Raw genomic sequence first — 18,829 nt, 5'->3', positions numbered from 1 at the left:
CAAGGGGACAATTATCTTTTCACCACCAGTTGTTTGGGCTTTATGGGATAATGCCGGCTCCTCACACATCCCAGAAAAACTGGTCCAAGTGGTTGGGGAAAGGCAAAGCTGCCCCAAGGGCTGATGACCAGCCCAGGAGCAGGTTGGAGCAGGGCTAACGCTGCGGGAAAGGCAAAGAAAAAGGGCTGAAGGGGCTGGCGTGGCTCTTAGCTGCCTGACCAGCTGCAAAGCCACCTGGTTCAGCCATGCTGTGGGTGTCTGAGGAGTCACGGATAAGAAAGGCCTTGGGAGAAACCGCACTGGGGACTTCCAGGGCAGAGGAATTCGTCCCAATACCTAATAACTAATAGGATACAGACTGCTGGTGGCGGCAGCTGCCAACAGCGCAGGCATGGGGCTTTGCTGCAAAGTGAAACACAGCGAGAGAGGAAGGACACAATGGGGCTGGGCTGACACCTTGGGGGGTAAGGGACCCAAAGCACCGCCCCGGGCTGGGTCTGCCTTACAGCATGGAGACCCCCTGGCCACCAGGAAAGTGGCCCCTTGGGGCAGTAACCTCGACCTTCCTGAGCACAGCACCAAGGAGAAACATTGCAATGGTGGGCGGCAACGGTGGGGGGCTGTAAGGCAGCAAAGTACCTGGGGCTTTGGGGTGCTGCCAGGGCCAGGGGAAGTGTCCTGGGATCAGTGTTACAGATTTATGTGTGCCAGCCACCATAGCAGGGTCCAACTGGAGGATCCTGCTGAGAACACCAAGCCCAAGTGAAGGTTTCCAATTAGTCTTTTATTAATTCCTGGGTTACAGCTTGAGCTGGGTGCCTCCGGCGAGGGACCCCTACCCCAGTCACCTCTCGGTTACACCCACGCCACCATCACACAGCCCCCAGATAAGTGTTGTCAGTGGTCTCCTGATTCCTTACTGGGTTTGGCTGTCGCTGGGCTGGCCGCCTTCTGGTTCCTGCATTCTCTTGGGAATGTCTCCTTGGTCCTTAACTTCTTCGCTCTGCTCGGATCTGCTGGATTCAGGGAGTTCTTTGTTGGCAGCATTACTTGTATCAAAAGTTTATGCTTGGGCAGCTCTTGCGGCCTAAGGCTTCAGCTGCTTTAGCTGCTAATGCTAACGAGGCTGTTCAGGGAGAACACAGTTAGCTCATCAAATGTCTTCTGTAACACCAGCATCAGGCTGCCCAGGACCCTCCACCTCTGCCCGCCGCAGCAGCCCTGCACACCCACCCGCTCTCCCTCTGTGACGCTGCAGCGGGGCCGGGGGGGCGGGTGGCCCGTGGCTGCAGTCGTGCTCAGCACCGGCAGCAGACGCAGCGTGCAAAGGTCGCCTGCGCCACCCCGGCAGTGCAGCAGTGCAGCAGATCCGCCGCCCTGCCTGGTGTGCCCTCCCGCCACGCACAGTCGGTTCCTCCTTTGCCTGCCGCTGGGGCAGCGTGGGGCGAGAGCTGTGCCCTGCCGGGGAGCGAGCTGCCGGCCAGCCCCACGGGAAGCACTGCCATGGCCCGGCGCGAGCGGGAGCGGGAGCAGGGCTCGGCAACGCAGAAGGTAGCTGGCATCATCCGGACATTCACCTTCCTGGAAGCCACCCAGCCCCAAGCAGGGAGCCTAGCCCGCAGCTCCCATCTCTGGCCGGCCGCCACAGGGAGTAGAGAGCGTTTCCATCCGCTGCAGAAGATGGACACCAACAGGAGCATCAGCCGGGGAAGCCAGGGCCTGGGGAGCTGGGGTAGGACAGCAGGTAGGCTCTCTCTCGGCCCTGGCAGTGCCTGGAGGAAGGAGCTGAAGGAAATCCTCCTGCAGAGCAATAGCCCCAGCAGCACCATGCGGTTTGCCACCGCTCAGAAGACATCCAACAGCAGCAGTCTCCTTGCAGGGCCGCACCAAGAGCCGAAACCCGAGCAGAGCCCTGAGGTGCTGTCCCTTGCTCTGGATCCCCTGGAGCACGAGTGGCTGCTGACGGTGGCCCAGGGCGATGCAGACAATATCATCAGGCTGCTGGACCTGGATCCCAGCCTGCTGACCAGGAAAGACTTTGTGACGGGCTTCACCGCTATCCACTGGCTTGCCAAGCATGGCCACCATGAGAGCTTCATCCAGGTCATCTCCCACGCGCAAAAGAGAGGCTATCCCGTCGACGTGAACATCCCCACAGCCAGTGGTGGGCTCACCCCCTTGCACCTGGCTGCCCTGCAGGGACATGAGCTGCTCATCAAAGTGCTGGTGGGAGCTTACGGAGCAGACACCAGCCGCAGGGACCACAATGGGCGCAAGGCTTGGCAGTACCTGAGGGCAGACACCTCCAGGGAGCTGAAGGAGCTGGCGGGGGCCTTGGAGGAGGACTTGGTCCAGCTGCACTCTTACAACACCAACAACAACTGTAAGTCATCCAGAGAGGCCAGGGCAGGGCAGGACTGTGTGGACTCCGGGGCTGCGGGGAAAGCCCCGCATTCCTGGAGCCTGTCAACCCTCCGGGACTTTGTCAGGCAGGCATTTACTTTCTTCCAGGAGCGCTGAAGCTCCCCTGGCCCCATTCGCCTGCAAACCCACGCTGAACAGCAGCCAGAAAAGCTTGCAGGGAGCTGGGAATTTGGCAAGGGCTGGCACTTGAAATCCCGGCCACGTGGGGATTAACCCCCTGCACGGGGGCACCGCGGCCACCCTGGGTCTCGCATGGTCTTTTGGGGCTGTGCTGGTGTGAGTGTGTGTGGGGCCACCACAGCCATGGGGAGCACTGCCTGGGGACAGCCCTTCCAAAAAACCGCCCGACCCTGGAGGGGGTTTCACCCCCTGCCCCTGCTGATGGGGACTCCTTGCTGCAGCCCAGCAAGGACCCACAGTGGGGGCTCACGTGCCGGCCCTGCTGCTTCCCAACACCCCGCGTGCCCATGGGGGGATGCTAACCCCCCACAGGAGCTGATGTACCACGCTGGGAGCTGGGGGTAGGTGTTTGGGCTGCCCATCCCAGGCTGCCGGCAGGCTTTGCGTGTGACTGTAGGTGTGTCACACAGCGACTCGGTGACTTGGTTCTCCCACCTGTAAAATGAGACTGTTGGCACTGCCCTGGCTCCCAGAAGTGCTGCAAGGTTGGACTGGTCATGGCACCTCGGGTGCCTGGATAGACACTGACAGAATATCAAGTATTTCACAAACATACTCTGAGATGCCAGAGACCTGGCACTGGGCTGGCGATGTAGAAGCAACTATGGCTTCAGAAACAACCCCCCCCACCCCAACACTTTTTTATGTACGCTTCTCTGCCGGCAGGGAGAGCGGGTACAGACAAGCAGACCGTGCCACCGAGCTGCAAACCCTTTCCGGCTCCCTGTGAGATCCCCAGATCTCTGCCACATGCACTTCCTCTGGGCTGCTGGTTGTTTATGACAGCTAAAGCTGTTTCTCAGTGAAGTAAGAGCTGGAGTGCCCATCTTGCCAGAGGAGGCCAGGCCCAGAGAAGCCTTTCAAAGTGCAAGACAGGTCCCCCTGGCAGCCCTTCCATGGGGACCCTCATCCAGAGGAGCCCAAGATGCTCAGCCTCGCTAGGATGGGGGCCAGAGCGGAGGAGGCAGGAGGGATGCCCGTGGTGGCTCCCACAGGGACTGAAGTCCAGGAGCAGCTCTGGAAAGATGATTCATTGCTTAAAACCATGGAAAAGGTACAAAGGCTGTGAGATTATCTTTGTTGCTACTGAGGTCATGCTCGAAAATGAAACTTGAGAAACATTCCCACAGCAGCATAACCCCACATGTATGTACGGATAACTCCATTAAAAGGGGAAAGCCTCTGCTCTCCTGTTTGTGTTTTTTTTCACCAAATGCAGCTCTGCCCAGCTGATTTCAACTCGCTTTTCACATTCTGGAAGGCCAGGGCTGCTTCAAAGTATCCTCAGAAAAACAACTGCTCTTCCCCTTTTTCATCAGCATGAGGCCATTTCTACTCCTTAAATAGCAGTCCCATTTGAGAAGAGACTCAGACAGCAACCGGGGAGTTTCTGTTCCCCACTGCAGAGCAGCAGCCCCTGCGGAGACACCTCGTTTCAGAGGGAAGTCGCAGTTTCTTTCCAGTTGCCTTTCTGGGGGTCTGCAGGGGTGACCAAGCGACTCAGGATCACCTCTGGCCACTCAAGATCTCGCACCTTGATGCAGAAAGATACAGGTAACTTCCTTGGGGGAACTTCAGCCTGTGGGTTTCACAGACCCTGAGCAAACCCCATTTATATTCAGACTGTGCACTGAAATGCTGCTGTGACACTGGAATAATCCAGTCTCAGTGGATGACACATGGAAGAACAGCCTCCAGATGAGTGGACGGTGATCCAGTGACTGATAGTGTCCGTCCAGGTGGCTGGGTGGACACGTAGATGTGTCTGGACATGTTTTTAATCACTGAGGTCAGCAGCAGAAACATGCAAAACACACTGGGAATGGATGTAATGCCTGATCTATAGTGGTTTTGTAATGCTTTAACTTCTTAAGAGATTGAAGACTATGGCAACATAGCTCCTTCCAGAACGTCTCTGGCCACATCCATGCCATGGGGCAGCAGGCTGGCTTCTAACGAGTCTGGTCACACCAGCCCAAGTTTTGGTAACCCAAGTGCTGCTGATAAAGGCTGGTGTATGTCTGACAGAATATTTTTTGACCTCTTAGTCCTCTGTCACCCTTTCACAGCGGCAGGCTGTCGGGGAGGGAGCACGGGACTGCTCTTACATCCTCCTCTGAGTAAGGCACAGAGCAAACAGTGGAACTAGTGAGCATTTCCTTGGAGGAGCAGTTTTCTTGGCATTTGTACCCGCAGCTTAATCACATTGCACCAGGAAACGTGGACTTCAATGTTCCATTCAAAAGTAAAATTTAACTGGCAAGCGCTATGGTTAAATAAGACTAAACGTTTTTTAGTACTTGCCTCCCCTTGACAGCTAAGCAAACCCCCCTGAAAGCAGCCTTTCCCCCCCATGTGTTGCTTGTGAGTTTGAAGCTGTATTCTGCTCCAGGGCTTCAGGAGGAAGACCAAAGCCCTGCTTCTCTGAGTGGTGTTACAACATACTCATCACCACCACCACCCCAGCCTTGCCGGCCCTGCCAGGGTTCCTCTCCACAGAGGAAAAAAAAAAGATCTTCTTCAAATCGCAGTACTCTTTCTGCTGCTGTATGTTGTGTTTGCCCCAAACACCACGCCACTTCCAGTGACCCACACCTCTGCCTCGTGTGGTTTATTTTCATACCTACAGAGGGGCAGTCGGTTTGGAAATACAGGCATGTGTAAAAAGCAGTCTTCAAGTATACAATCAGCTCTCCCTTGCTTCTCACTCAGAAAACAGACGTATATCCACCAAAATTAATGGGCTAGAATATCCAAATTATTTAATTTTTTCCTTAAAGCTTCTGTTGACATCTTGGTTATTGTGTGTTAGCCCAGTCCTGCAGAGGTCCTTGATCCCCTCCTGTGACTCTCACATGGAAAGAGAGGGCAGAGAGCTGCCACAGGAACAACAGCAATCATTCAGACCCAGGGGTACCTGTGTCAGTTAAGGTTCTGCATATTGAGTTTAACCCAATTTTATTTTGTACTAAATTTACTTTGTGCGATGCCTTAATGTCCAATGTGAAAAGTCAATCAAATTTGAAACTGGGAAAAATAATATGAGGGGTTATTTTCCAAAGCAGCTTCTTGATAGAAGCTGCTTCCATCTAATAAAAATAGCCCAGTAATGATAGTAATAGGGAGACTACTAATAAACAGTAATAAATAGTTCAATCTATTGCTCAGGAAAGCTTTCCCACAGATGCCATGGAGAAAACTGTCTTCTTCCATTCTCAAGTCCATAAAATGACTTTTTTCCTCCTCAGCTAGATCCTCAGAGATACGATTAAAAGAGAAACTCTTTTTAAAAAAAAGCAGCTTTGCCTGCCAGCCGCAGTGATGGGGAGAGGCAGGGGGTGGTCTGCAGGGCTCCAAGGCTGATCTTTGATCCTCAGCAGCGCTGTTATTTCCTAAACACCTGCTTCAAAGAGAAGGGCATAGGAGAGATTAAAAACCATTGGGGTAAAGGTGTTTGTATCACGTGAGCATCTGTTGAAACATCTCTGGCAATGCCGTCTGCTGCTTTCCTGTTGCAGTTACTACTTCCCCCGATAACGAAGTAGAAACAAGACTCTTGGGAGACAGGAAGAGAAGCCAGAAGATACTGCTGAAGTGTCCTGAAGCTGGTAAAAATCCCAGCCTTGCTCTCCTGCGCTCACAGAAACCTCCAGCACACCCCAGGAGGCAGAGGCTGCCATAAGCTCTGAGCGAGGTATTGTTGGGCATTTACATGTGCTTGGCATATGCTGCTGCCCAGCATTGTTTGCAATGAATTGTAACACGAAGGAGATAAAAATCCATTTACCTTCCACATGAAAAGCCACAACACAAAAAGCGTGGCAGGCTGAAGCTTCCTCCGGAAGCTGCCACCCAGGAACTGAGCCACCACAGCAGGCTGAACCCGGAAAGCAGCACCTTCACAGCCCTCGGCATCAGGATGGGCTTTGCCACAGCTACATCCGTGAACGGGCTTGCACCTCCCTCCCGTTCTTTCCTGCTGACCGGAGCGTCCATCCCAGGCCTGCAGTGCAGAAGGGAAAGGAGCAGCAGCCACGCAGGACTCGGCTCTGAGCCACAGACTCCTCCTCCACTTCCCTGCGGTAAATAGATGTTTCACAGGCCCCAGTGGAGAAGGCCAGTGCTGAGGAGCGGGAGTGCTGACTGTTCTGAGTAGTTTAATCGCTTCTTTCCTCTCACCCTTTTTACATAGCTGCCAACTCTTCCTTTGAGCAACATCTTGAGTTACTACCCTTCTGCTGAGAACATCTTACATTAAGCTGCACCTGTGGCCGGCATCAAGACCAACTCCATCAAGCCAACACAAAGCTCCGAACAAAACTTGAAAGGTTATTACATATCCTAGGGAACACGCAGACATTATGTACTAGTCTGTAAAAGTATTGCATTTTGTAGGAGATAAAGCTATCCGCTGCCCTTGCCGTATTCTTCCCTTTCCTCCTCCTTTCCCACCTCCCAAGTGAAACTTTCAACTAGATTATTCCACTGCACCCACTGCCCATCCAGGATCTTAACCCCAGGCTCTAAGGGCTGCCCTGCCCCACGTCCTGAGAGCAGCTCCGGGTGCTATTCTGATCTCCGGGACCAGACCCACATGTGGTAAGAAGCCGCCACCCTCGGCTGAGCACAGGAGCCACCTACAGCTGACACAGGCGAGTGTTTGGGGCAGCCTTGCCGTGACACTGCTCAGGTGCAGGACCAGGATGGGCAATGGTTTCGGTATTCAAGCACCACTGACTATTCTCTGCTCCATGTTCTCACCACCTGGGCAAGTATTTGTACCGTACTTCTGGGCATGTAACGTGTCAGCATTTACCCAGTGCTGTCGTGCCACCTTTTGTGCTGTTCAACACCTGCAGTTCAGACATGCTCTCCCATTAATGGAACGGTTATCTGACTGACCAACAGGCCCAGCTACACGATGTGGGATGTGGCCCACACTGGATTTTCAAAAGGGCCACGTGGGACATAGCGGTGGAGTCAAGAATCTGCAGCTGTGACAGAAGCCAGCCACAGGGAACATCAGACTTTTAAGCATAACGGAAGAGAGGGTGGTAGCTGGGGATTGACTTGGTTTAGCAAAAGGTTGTTAGTCTGGATCCCCCTCACCTACCACAACACGCCGCCAGCGGGAAGCCACCTTACCCCAGATGAGCATATTCAGTGTGCTTCACTTTTCAGCCCCATAAAATGCACCCAGTGGCTATACAGACACACCTTTAGCAAATTCTGACAATGTTACTCAGTTTTCTTAATAGCATTTCATAAATCTACAAGAAATGTAATCCAGTCTTCCCCAGGGTTAAGTAGCAAGAGGCTGACACTCCTGCTACTGTAGCCACCGTGGTCTACGGATCATAAAGTGAAGTCTTTTTCAAACATGTATCTCTAAGACTTTTTTTTAACCTATTTCAGTTTGCCTAGGAAGAGATTTTTCTTCCAGTTAACTCCTCTAAAATCAGTTCTGATTCTTACCCCTTTTTCTTTAAAAAATTGGTACACTTGGCTCTCAAAAGGTTTACAAAAGTGGAAAGGAAGCCGCAGTCTACCTGAAAAGAGCTGACAAAGCATCTCACACCAAGTGAGGTTACATTCACGATACTGTTAGTTTTTGTTCTCTGTTACTATCCATATATAGATATAAAATAATGCCAAGCAAGACATTCAGGTCCATATTTATTAGTAAGCCTGTACACTGTCAATACTCATGATGAAGCCCGAAAAAAAGAACACTAATAGAACACAGTCTCCATGTTTCAGATGCAAATTACTTCAAGATTTTCCCCAGTTAACATCAATATCCCAGACCAGCTCATAAAAAACCAAAACTACTGGTAATTGCAGTCCAACACTACAGCAGGAATCACTCAGGGGTCACCGAACAGCGTACAGGGTTTATCAATCTGACGCAGAAAGACAAGTGTTTAATTAGAGTTCCCAGGAGACAGTCTCTCTTACAAGCCCAGCTTGGTCCTTCTCCAGTGTCTCCTTTTGGAGTTGTACCTAAGACAAAAGCAGTGTATATTAGCAAAGTGCACACACACATTCGAGGATCAAGGCGGACTGAAACCACCTTGAATTAGCTCAACAGTAAAGGACTGAAATCCTTCTTTAGACAGCAAGCTGCCAACAATAATTAGCTGTGTACTTTTTAAAAAAATTTCCACCTGTTTACTTTCTTCATTCACTAACCAACTAGCACATAAATTGTTACTGTGACAGAATCCAAACCTCAGAGACAACAATGCCTGCACAGATGCATCAGCACTGGCACGTGAATATCCTGCCTCCTCATTTAGACACAAGACCTGGGATCTTGTACATATTGTCTAATGATAATGAAAACTACCTCCTGAACGCAGTTCATGGTCTAACACAAGTATCACTTTTTTTCAAAATACAAAAGCAGAGCAGCGTATGGAAAAGGCCCTCTTCCAGGAAAGTATATTCATTTGTGAGTATGTACTTGTACATGTTAAGAACATACAGTTTCACCACCGTATAGGTGAAACCGAAGACAGCGTTAACACGAGTTACTCTCAGCAGGAAAATGGCAGTACTCCCACAGAATGAAGCACTGTAATTGCAGCCTGCTTTAGCCACAGTTCGGATAAAACTGATGACTGCAGTACTGAAGTGCCACAGGACAAAAAAATTCATGGTTTTGCCCCATGATAAAGTATTCCAAAGTACTGCGATTTAGCTAGAACAGAACCCTGTTACAAGTCGGTGTCTGGAAGACAGGGATACAGTTTGGGGCACACAACACCAATTTTGCCTGGAAAGAAACCAGTCAGGGGAAGTAACAGGAACAGAATCTGGCACTTCTGTGCAGTATCACTGCCTGAGCCAGCCACTGCTACTGTCACTCTCCTCAGTACTTAGGACTAAAAATGATCTGGAAGACCCCTGTTCTCTCAGAAAGTCTAGACAAGGGAATATACGAGATAAAAAGCCAGCTGCACAGTGTAAGTGACCAAACTGTATTGGTTGAAGCTTTTAAACCAGAGGGCTCCGATATGCACCACCTTCTGCATGCCTCACATGTACCCAGTATTCTACAGTACTCACTGCACTTTCGTAAATACAGTGCTTTAAAACAAACACTGTAAGCAAACAAAACCGCACTGTTGTACGTTAATTCTGCAGTCATGTGTCAAGGATCTTAAACTATCCATTTTATCTCCCATCCACCCAACAAGCCCTTTGCTCCTTTACGCACAACCTTCTGTATCTCAGAACACCCATGCCCAGCATAATACTGTTCCTTGGAAACACAGGAACCCAGAGGGACAGCTATGAGAGAGGGGAAAGGTGTTGCAAAGTGGAATGTCAGAAGCAGAGAGGCTACCAGGGTACAAGTTCTGGAATTAATTATCCACACGTACAGTTCATGCTTTACACGTGCCATTACGTGGACACTTGCAGAGCCCTGGCAGGAACTAACCTGCCGCAGAAGGGACTGGCATGAAAGCCCCACCATGCCTCAAGAAAACAGCGAGCCAGCAGCATCCAGAGGAGCGGCCTACCGCCACCAACATGCCTGTGCTGTAGCCACAGCTTGCACTTTCCCTTGCAGAAACACTCTGGACAACGGGCTAGTGAGCTGAGCGCGCAGGCAGGGCGGGCCTGAGCCTGTGCAGCAGCGGCCCTGGGAAAGCACCAGCCCGCATTCACAAGTTACCTGATCTTATTGCCCGTCTTCATGCGAATCCACTGCGGGATGGGCCGGTTCTGCTTCTGCTTCTTAGCAAGGAAGCGTTTGATCTTGAACGTCTTGTGGGACGACTGGAAAAGAAACCAGGCAGCCGTTAGCGCCGCACGGCCCCGCGGGCAGCTCTGCCGGGCCCGGGACAGGGGCTCAGCCACGCCAGAGCACGCGGCCCCGCCGAGCAGGGCCCGGGCCGGGGGTTCAGCCGGGGCGGGCGGCTGGCCCCGCCGAGCAGGGCCCGGGCCGGGGGGCTCAGCCGGGGAAGGGTGCACCTGGGGCCCTCCCGCTCCGCCCCCCGCCTGCCGGGATCCCCAAGGCAGCCAGCGGCGACCGGAGCGCTCGGGGTGGCGCGGCAGGGCGGCGGATGGCGGCCGATGGTCTCACCATGGCGCGGAGCTACCCGGCCTCCCGGCGATGGCGGCGGAGGAAGAGGCGGAAGGGGCGGGGGGACGCGGCGAGCGAGGCGGCGGCGCGGGCGGGAGCGGCGGGAACAGCGCCCCCAGCGGCGCGGCGGGCAGCGCTCCCCCTGGCGGCGCGGCGGGCGCGACGCAGCGGCGGGCAGCGAGGCAGGGCGGCGGCAGGGTTTCTGCGAGTTTATTGGGTTCGGTACAAAAGAGCTACGGGTAACAGGCGCTAGCTGGGGAGGAGCTGCTACTGGCGAAGTCTCTCTCTGGGCTGTAAAACAATAATACTTCAGGTTACGAGGGAAGAGGAAGCGGTGCCAAGAAGGCAGGAGTTCGGAAACATTTCAGCCTCCAAGGGAGAACGCTGGAAAAGAACAGGATGCCCAAACCAGCTACATTTGATTAAAAATAAGCATTTCAACATAGGCAGACTTTACATGAGAATTTGTCAATTAAGCCAGCTTATTCATACACTCCAACTTGGTTACTTTATCCAGAGAACCACCGAAGAGGAGGGCCTCTCCCTCCCTACCGCTGCCACTGCAATGCCAGATGTTCTCCTCTCTACCTGCCCAAGGGCTCCTGGTCGCTGGATCCTCAACAACCCCCGCCTGGTACCTGCCTCAGCCAGACTAACACAACCTAGTCCTCACTGCCTCAGGCAGGAGCACCACGCAACACAGCAACACCTGTGTTAACTCCAGGCAACTTCGAGCTCGCGCTGCTTAAGTGCGTCAAACACTGGCTCCGATGGCTTTACAGTAAAGCTCTGGCTTTAGATCCAGCTGTCATCTCCTCCTGACCACACGACTCATTTATTATCATACTTAAGGCCATAAAGTCTTTCTACTTTGCAAAGATTCTCTTCTCCGTTGTAGTTAGATGCTGGGAAAATAAATTCAAATAACTGAAAATACAATGAGAACACATTTCAAATTCCGAATCTACAACTGAGGGTCTTTAACCAGAAACATCCAACAGCACAATGCCCCCTTTTCTTCCTGTGTTCCTTCTTCGCTTCGAAGGCACTTCTGGATTGCGTAGTACATGCTCTTTGGCTGCACAGACAGTCAGAACACATAAGGCTTGCACACTAGTCACTCCTCTTCCTTCGTATTACTGGTCTCACTCTCTTGTTTCTTATCCGCTCCCTGATCTGTGGGCTTCGCAGCACTGTCTTCATACTGACACAATCTGCTTCGGCTTCGGGCTCCTGGCTGGTACAGCTGCATTGCTGGACGATCCTGAAATAGATCAAAACTATTTAGACTCTTTCACAGCCCCATGCTATCATGGTTATTACAGCATCAGTGATATCAGAAACAGCTCAAATTCAAAATTTTCAAGGCATTTTAAGTTAAATTATTCCACCATGGTGGCAATGTAACTGCAACTGTCTCAAACCAAGGTAGTCTCTGTTGTAAGGCAACGTCCCTGTTCAAGCCACAAAGAACACTTCACATAGTTGAAGTTATTTGTAAAGAGTTTCTTCTTGGATGAGTTCAGCTCACCCTCTCTCAGAATAGAGGCCAACCTCAAAGCTTCTTCAAAACCTTGAGTTTCATTTGTACCTGATAACGCCTTAAGTGACATGGAAAACATGCATTCTGACACTGCAAAAAGAGATTTGCCAAGTATGTAAAAAAACTAAACTCAAGACACTATTTCTTGAGTCTTCAGATTTTCCTATCACATTCTGCACGTAGCAGTCTTGCCCTCGTTTTGGAGGAACCTGTTCAATCACACTCCCACTTTGAGATGTATTTTCAGGCATGTATAGCACCAGCAGAGATACAGGCAGATTACTGATGCTCTACTGAGACCTTAAAGGTACAGCCTACGGCATAAGTCAGCAAATGAAAAGGGATCAGTGCCTTCACAGTTTAGCCCAGAGTATCTGGGCTTAATTCCTGCAGTGGCAAGAAATACCACAAACAATTTAGCAGGCTTTAGCAGACAAATGGGTAAACTTTCTTGCAATGGCAGAGTTTGTTACCAGAACAGGGAGAAGTTTCAACAGAGAAACCACATGGTTCTTTCCTCTAAGTGTTTTCATCCTAAACAACCACAAACTGGTCCCTGTGAATCAACACATGAATTTAAAGAAATCCAGCACCTTGTTTCTGATACGATCCCTCTTAATTGTATCCTCTTTTTTATCGTCTTTGGTTACTTTCTCAGATTTGTCCGTGCTGCTGGTAAAGTCTGTAAGATCACTTTTCTTTCCCTTTTCTCTGAGTAAGTCTCTCTCCTTTTTCACCTCTTCCTCTTTTCTTCTAAAAACCTTCTCTTTCTCAAAGCGCTCTTTCTGCCTCCGACGCTCCTCTTCTTGGCGTCTCAGTTTCTCCCTCTGTGCTCTCTCATATTCTCTGTCTCTTTCAAAATCTCTATCTCGGTCCCTGTAGTCCTTTACACACTCATCTTCCGATCTGTATGAAAACAAAACTGAAAATTAAGCTCAAAAGATTCATCCAACAGACCTGGGAGATCAATGCAATAGGGGTGTAAATGTGCAACATGAAGACGACACACTGGTAGGTTCTAGGGAGCTTTTGGGAAGCTGTAATAACCCAAGTCATGCATGATAACCAGAGATGACACTGACTTGCTGGCATTTCCTAGCCTTCTCCTCACACAGCTGGCTGAGTCTCCTCTGGCTTTGGAAAACACCCAAGTTTCTCTGTCTCATCTCTATTTCTCACATGGCAGAACTGAATCTGGAATGGATCACGGAGTTGTTGAGAATTACACTTCTCACTTTGACCTTCCACAAGACTTAAAGGGACTAGTAACTGGAGTACACTTCTCCTCTTGCCACAGTTATAATTCTCTCATTGCAAGGACAGTGCTCACAGCCTGCTGCAGGTCACCTGCACCTGGGCTTCTTTTTTGGAGCTCCTACAGTGAGTTGCGAAACTATTAAAATTTGTCCACTAGTGAAGAATTGTCAGGTAGTTCACACAGCTTTCTGTAATCACGGGGATGTGCACTGCCACAGAGAATACATCCCATGCCTTATATCAAAAAGAGAATTTGAAAGGTATTTGAAGACATGGTCATGGCAGAGCAGCCTAAGCCTTAGCATGATCAGGAAACAAGTTATATATACATATATATATTTATAGCAAGTACTAGAATACTTTTTCGCCTTCTCTTCTTTTGTCTCCCCATCAGATCGTTTGGCAGATGCACTACTCGCATTTTTTTCCTCCCTCAGAGTCTCTTTTTCCAGTTTCTTGGATTTTTCTTTTTTCTCCAAGTCTTTTTCATCTTTTTCAGGCTTCTTAAGTAGCTACAAAGAAAACAGAAGTCTCAACTAAAAAGCTCACTCTAACACATATTGTCTGGCACAACACTGAAATTGCATCAAAAGGAACCATAGTCCAGTAAGAAATAAACGTTAATATTACTACAAATCTGTAGTATTTCTAAAAGCTGGAGTGTATGAGTAAGCATAATCCACACAGCAGACTAAGATTTTTCTCTTAAAACAGGCCATTTTAGAAAGCTTTAAAATAGTCTCCGATTCCACAGTGAATTCACAATTGTTTACCATAGCATGTACAACAGTCACATGACAAAAGCTTTAAATATTTCTATGAAGCATTACAGCATGTAAACCTTTACAATGCCCAATATTGAATATTACAAAAAAGTGGTAATTTACTAACACCAAACTCATGTTATTCTTCACACAATACTCAAAGCACATTTTGAGAGACTGATATACAAATAATAGGGAAAGGGAGTGTAACAGTTTATAATAAAGAACTGTTCTAGACCTTAATCTTTGGTTCTTCTTTTGATCTGTCTCTTTCTTTTTCTGGGCATCTGTCTACCTTCTTCAGTTTTTCTGCTTCTTTTCTCTTCCTTCTCTCCTCCTCCTTCCATTTTCTTCTTTCTTCTTCTCTTTGCCTTTTTCTTTCCAATTCTCTCCTCCTCCTCTCCTCTCTTTTTTCTTCTCTCAGTCTCTGTGTGTGTAAAAGCAAAGAGAAATAGTGTATTTTCACACTAGAAAACATCCTTTTAAGCTTAACAAGACACCCTGCTGCAAAGCAATAAAGTAATTCCTTGCCAAATAACTCACTTCAAAAATGCCCCTATTATAAAAGGACAAAAAAAAAAGGTCCTGTCATCTCTGCTGTTCTGCTGTGAATCCTGACCATGTCACAGCAGCATCTCATTTTTCCCCGCCTTGCTCATAAGCCTTGGTTTGCACAGTCTTAAACACACACAACACTAGCCTCAGCCTTTAGCATTCTAATTTTTAATTAAATCTGCTCCGTTTGTGAACTTTTCTGTTGCTATAAGTTAAAATGATATCACGTGCTAGAAGATAGATCATCTACAAGGACCTCAGCCATAACTGCACTAAAAATGAAACCATTAAAATGGAATCTGGTTTGGCAGCACCACAAGAATGTTTAGCTGTGACCAGAATGCACGCAAAGCACCACCGTTCCTGCAAAAGCCAGCATTCTAGTAGTTTGCAACATGTGAACCAGATGTTAACAAGTAAGCTGGGTCAAAAGCTGCTTCTTCAAAAAGAAGGGCAGAAACATAACAATATATACACTCCAATATACACACCCATGCTTTAAATGAGCAAATTGTACTTTCAAGCAACAAGAAGATTCTGGAAATGTCTTACCTGTTTATTTTTCAAGAAGTTCAATAAAGGAGTAGTCTTTTTAGCTAGAGAATATATAAAACAAATTTAAACAATTACTGAAATACCTACAACAAAACCCTATATGAAATGAAGCCGCCACATGGATTATCCAGCCTATCTCTTCCCCTCACATACAGCAGTGAAACAAATATTCCAATCCTATCCCTGAACAGTAGCAACCATTAGGATTCTATAAACTTCTTTAGGACACTAATACAATTATCCAGTACACCTATCTGTAAAGCGTTATTCAGCCTGCATTAGGCTTCTCCTAGATTTTCTCACTTTGAAACAGATGCAACATGCTTAAAAAGAGCATTCTGGTCATTTCTGTGGTATTTTACCCAACCGCACCACCTCCTAACTTGTGCCTGCAGGGAATATCACTGCATCTCACTGAAATACAGCCCCTCCACAGCCTCATCTGGCTAACAAATATCTGACTAGCAGCTTAAAACAGGAAGGAAGGTTATAAAACTTAAACCTAGGGAGGAATTCGGAGCACAGGAGCAACATAAAATACACTGAAACAATATTAGCCTAAAGGTTTAACAAATACCAAGCAAGCACACAAAAGAATTCGGAGCTCCCAATTACACCACATACATTTCTTTGTGCTCTACGAAAATGTAACTATAATACACATATTTCCATACCTATTAACTCTTTGTTTCTTGCCTCTATTTCCTCCAACAAAGTTTCAGGAGTGGAGGTTAGTTTTTCATCATCTGCACTGTAACTTTCCAAAAACTTCTTGTACTCTGGATCTACAGGGGAGAGGAAAAGGGAAGGAGGAAAAGAAGGGGGGAGGGGCAGGGAAGACACACTGTAGCATGAAAAGAATTTGCATTGCACACTGCTGGAAGTCTGGGTTAGATTTGCATAAGTTGTGTTTATAGGTCACCTTCTCATAAGCTGGCAGCTCTCAAACGAGCTGCTGCATTGTTTCCCTAGGATGATGGCATTTAATAGATTCACAGCTGACAAAGCAGTGCTAGTAAGCTTCACATACAGTTAAGCAAACATTCTATTGATCAACTACAGTGTCACAATAAAACCATTATACTCAAATTACTGTTAGGACTTTGAAGTCTACACATGAGAAACAAACTAGCTGCTGTACCATCTTCGATAGTTCCAGTTTTAGCATCCTTTTTCTTACTCTTCTTTTTTGCAGCTTTTTGGAAGGGTGCAAACTCAACTATGGCAGCATATTCCTGACCTGTTATGAAGAAAAGGAAAAATACATTAAAATAGAGATGAAACACCTATAAAATAATGAGTATATTGTCCACGTCTAAAGCAGGAAGGTAAGCCTCACAAGAAATATGCAATACTATAACAGAAGACTTGGACTGCATTAAAAAATTCTAGTATTTTGAAAGCCATTTAATTAAAAAAAACATGAAACAACATTTTAGAGACAGCAGAATTAAGGAACTAAACACTTTCACAATGTTAACAAACCAGCAAATTCACAGACTCACAAGAAGGAAATAGTAGATTTAAGACTGTCCGTAACTGCCAGTTCAGCCACCTCGGCTACACTGCACCACATAATACCCTCATCCTACAGACCACGTGCTCACTGTGCAAGCAGAAGAGAGTATTTACAGTTAACACAACTGAGGCAACTCTCACTTTTTGGCACACTACAAGCAGGCTTACACACTTTATCTTCTGACAAAAGTGCTACATTTATGGCTGCATAAATCCAATATTGCTGTTGGGTATGGCAAATAGTGTGCTGTTACACTGCCAACCAGCTTTTTTAAAAGACCTAGGTCTTATTAGAACCTTGTCACGCAACCCTCCTAAGTAAGGAGGAATCTTGCAGACAGAGCTGTGTGTAGCATAAAACACCTGGCTGGACAAAATGTGAAACTCAGACTGGAAACAAAGTTCAAGACAAAATCCTTAGCCAACAGGAAGACTCTTGTTAAAGCTTTTGCAAAATATCTAAATTTAAAGGTCTATCAATGAGAGACTAACACTTTTCAGTGCTACTAAATGTAAACAATTCTAAAATGCAAAATCTAAGAACATGAGATGCACTGAATACCTAACATATTTAGAAAAAAAGCTAAGCGGCAACTAAATACTTAGATGTTTAACCAATGAATTAAACAAAACATTTGTTTCCTACAGATTAACATCTCCAGAGAGCAGTCACTTTCACCACTTAGACTGCAAGGAACAAGCTGTTCATTTTACAGAATCAAGATGACTCACTCGGTTGCAAACCGGAACAAGTAATAATCTGAATTAAAAACTAACCAAAAAATAATTCAGTTACACGTGTACAGAACAGGTGAGAGGAGCAGCAGAGGATGTCTGGCATCATTAACCTCAGCTTCACTTAGTTTGGACAGCGACACCATCTACTCACTCTCACCTTTCAGGCTTTATACTGGGGTATGACAACACAAGTATTAACGTCAGTAACATGGCAACTGGTCCTGTACGGATACCACTACCGCTTTCACATGTGCTTAACTGCACTTTACGCATGATCCAGAACATCAATCCAGAAGCGTACAAAACCGATTTTGAGTAGTTTCCACAAGGAGTAAGAAGTCTTCTTTGAAATACCGCATGACATTCACTTAAGGCAGTAAACGCAAAGAAACCAGAAGCGGCTCGCCAGGCAGCCCACCCCCCTCACTTGCCTTTGTGATCCACAAAAACGTAGCCGTCAAAACGGTCCCTGAAGAGGACTATATCTTCCTGGTTTTTGAAGTTGATGTAGGCTCTCGAGAACATGTGAGGGTACAAGCTGCAGAACGACAAGAGGGAGAGCGCCAGGCTGAGGCGGCGGCATTCGCCGGGACCCGGCCGGCGGCAGTGGCGGCTCCCGGGAGCCGCGGGGAGCTGAGGGGGGAGGGCGGCGGCCGTACCTGGAGTCGTTGGCGAAGAACTCGAAGTAGTCGTGCTCGGGCAGGGGCTGCAGGTGCTCCTCCAGCTGCTCCTTCGTCAGGCTGGGCGGCAGCCGGCGGATCACCACCTGCGCACGGCGGCGGCGGCGGTCAGGGCGGCCGGCCCCCTCCCCCCCGCGGCGCCCCCCTCCCCACGGCCGCCCCGCCAGGCCCGGTACCGCGGCGGGGGCCCCGCCGAGCCGCGCGCAGGCCGCACCTTGCTCAGCGTCTCCTTCTTGTCCTTGGGCCGCTCGAGACGGTCGAGCTCGGCACCGCCGGCCCTACCGTCCGTGCCGGGGGCGGTGCCACCCGCCGTGCCCGTGCCCAGCGGGGCCCCCGGCCCGGCGGCGGGCCCGCGCCGCTCTTTGGGCCTGGCGTTTTCCTTGTCCTCCTTCATCCCGGGCCGCGGGGCAGCGCCGCGCGCCCCCACGCGCCCATCGGCCGCTGCGCCTCTCGCGCGACTGCGCCTTAAAGGGCCACGAGCCGCACCCTGGGCCCCGGCCCGCCCCGCCGGACCACGGCT

General features: G+C 49.0%; 4 protein-coding genes and 1 non-coding gene across 8 annotated transcripts in view; 1 reads left to right on the top strand and 4 right to left on the bottom strand.

Moving 5' to 3' along the window:
- SEPTIN6 (septin 6) overlaps positions 1–1,321 on the bottom strand; it is a 34,035-nt gene extending 32,714 nt beyond the window's left edge. Inside the window, exons 1-2 of the mRNA XM_040614398.1 lie at positions 1,234–1,321; positions 921–1,126 (exon numbers count right to left, since the gene is read on the bottom strand). The gene's annotated coding sequence lies outside the window, so the exon portion shown is untranslated. The remainder of the gene's footprint in view (positions 1–920; positions 1,127–1,233) is intronic.
- A 114-nt stretch (positions 1,322–1,435) lies between these two features.
- SOWAHD (sosondowah ankyrin repeat domain family member D) lies at positions 1,436–8,483 on the top strand. 4 transcript variants are annotated; one of them, XR_005830950.1, is made up of 3 exons: positions 1,436–2,383; positions 3,271–4,158; positions 6,123–8,483. XR_005830950.1 is itself a non-coding variant. In XM_040614400.1 (2 exons), exons 1-2 carry the CDS (start codon positions 1,504–1,506, stop codon positions 3,408–3,410), a joined length of 1,020 nt encoding a protein of 339 aa, XP_040470334.1. In that variant the 5' UTR covers positions 1,436–1,503; the 3' UTR covers positions 3,411–8,483. The 4 variants fall into 4 exon arrangements, 2 of the variants coding, with proteins under 2 accessions (XP_040470334.1, XP_040470335.1); XR_005830951.1 differs by having other exon boundaries at positions 3,271–6,686; positions 6,797–8,483; XM_040614400.1 differs by having other exon boundaries at positions 3,271–8,483.
- On the bottom strand, positions 8,268–10,800 carry RPL39 (ribosomal protein L39). The gene is made up of 3 exons (XM_040614403.1): positions 10,700–10,800; positions 10,289–10,392; positions 8,268–8,607 (listed from the first exon to the last, which is right to left on the bottom strand). The coding sequence occupies exons 1-3, from the start codon at positions 10,700–10,702 to the stop codon at positions 8,559–8,561; spliced, it is 156 nt and encodes a 51-aa protein (XP_040470337.1). The 5' UTR covers positions 10,703–10,800; the 3' UTR covers positions 8,268–8,558.
- LOC121097688 lies at positions 9,069–9,201 on the bottom strand. Its single transcript, XR_005831047.1, has one exon. It is a non-coding gene; the product is annotated as a small nucleolar RNA SNORA69 (small nucleolar RNA).
- A 94-nt stretch (positions 10,801–10,894) lies between the features above and the next one.
- On the bottom strand, positions 10,895–18,804 carry UPF3B (UPF3B regulator of nonsense mediated mRNA decay). The gene is made up of 10 exons (XM_040614389.1): positions 18,524–18,804; positions 18,289–18,395; positions 18,061–18,167; positions 16,515–16,613; positions 16,048–16,158; positions 15,371–15,414; positions 14,502–14,690; positions 13,860–14,011; positions 12,836–13,148; positions 10,895–11,963 (listed from the first exon to the last, which is right to left on the bottom strand). Exons 1-10 carry the CDS (start codon positions 18,701–18,703, stop codon positions 11,817–11,819), a joined length of 1,449 nt encoding a protein of 482 aa, XP_040470323.1. The 5' UTR covers positions 18,704–18,804; the 3' UTR covers positions 10,895–11,816.
- Between the last annotated feature and the right edge of the window lie 25 nt (positions 18,805–18,829).

Source organism: Falco naumanni, chromosome 14, assembly GCF_017639655.2.
Source record: "Falco naumanni isolate bFalNau1 chromosome 14, bFalNau1.pat, whole genome shotgun sequence".
In the NCBI taxonomy this organism is placed as follows: Eukaryota; Metazoa; Chordata; class Aves; order Falconiformes; family Falconidae; genus Falco; species Falco naumanni.
Note: the sequence above shows the minus strand (reverse complement) of the source record. Positions and strands in the feature narration are given on the sequence as shown.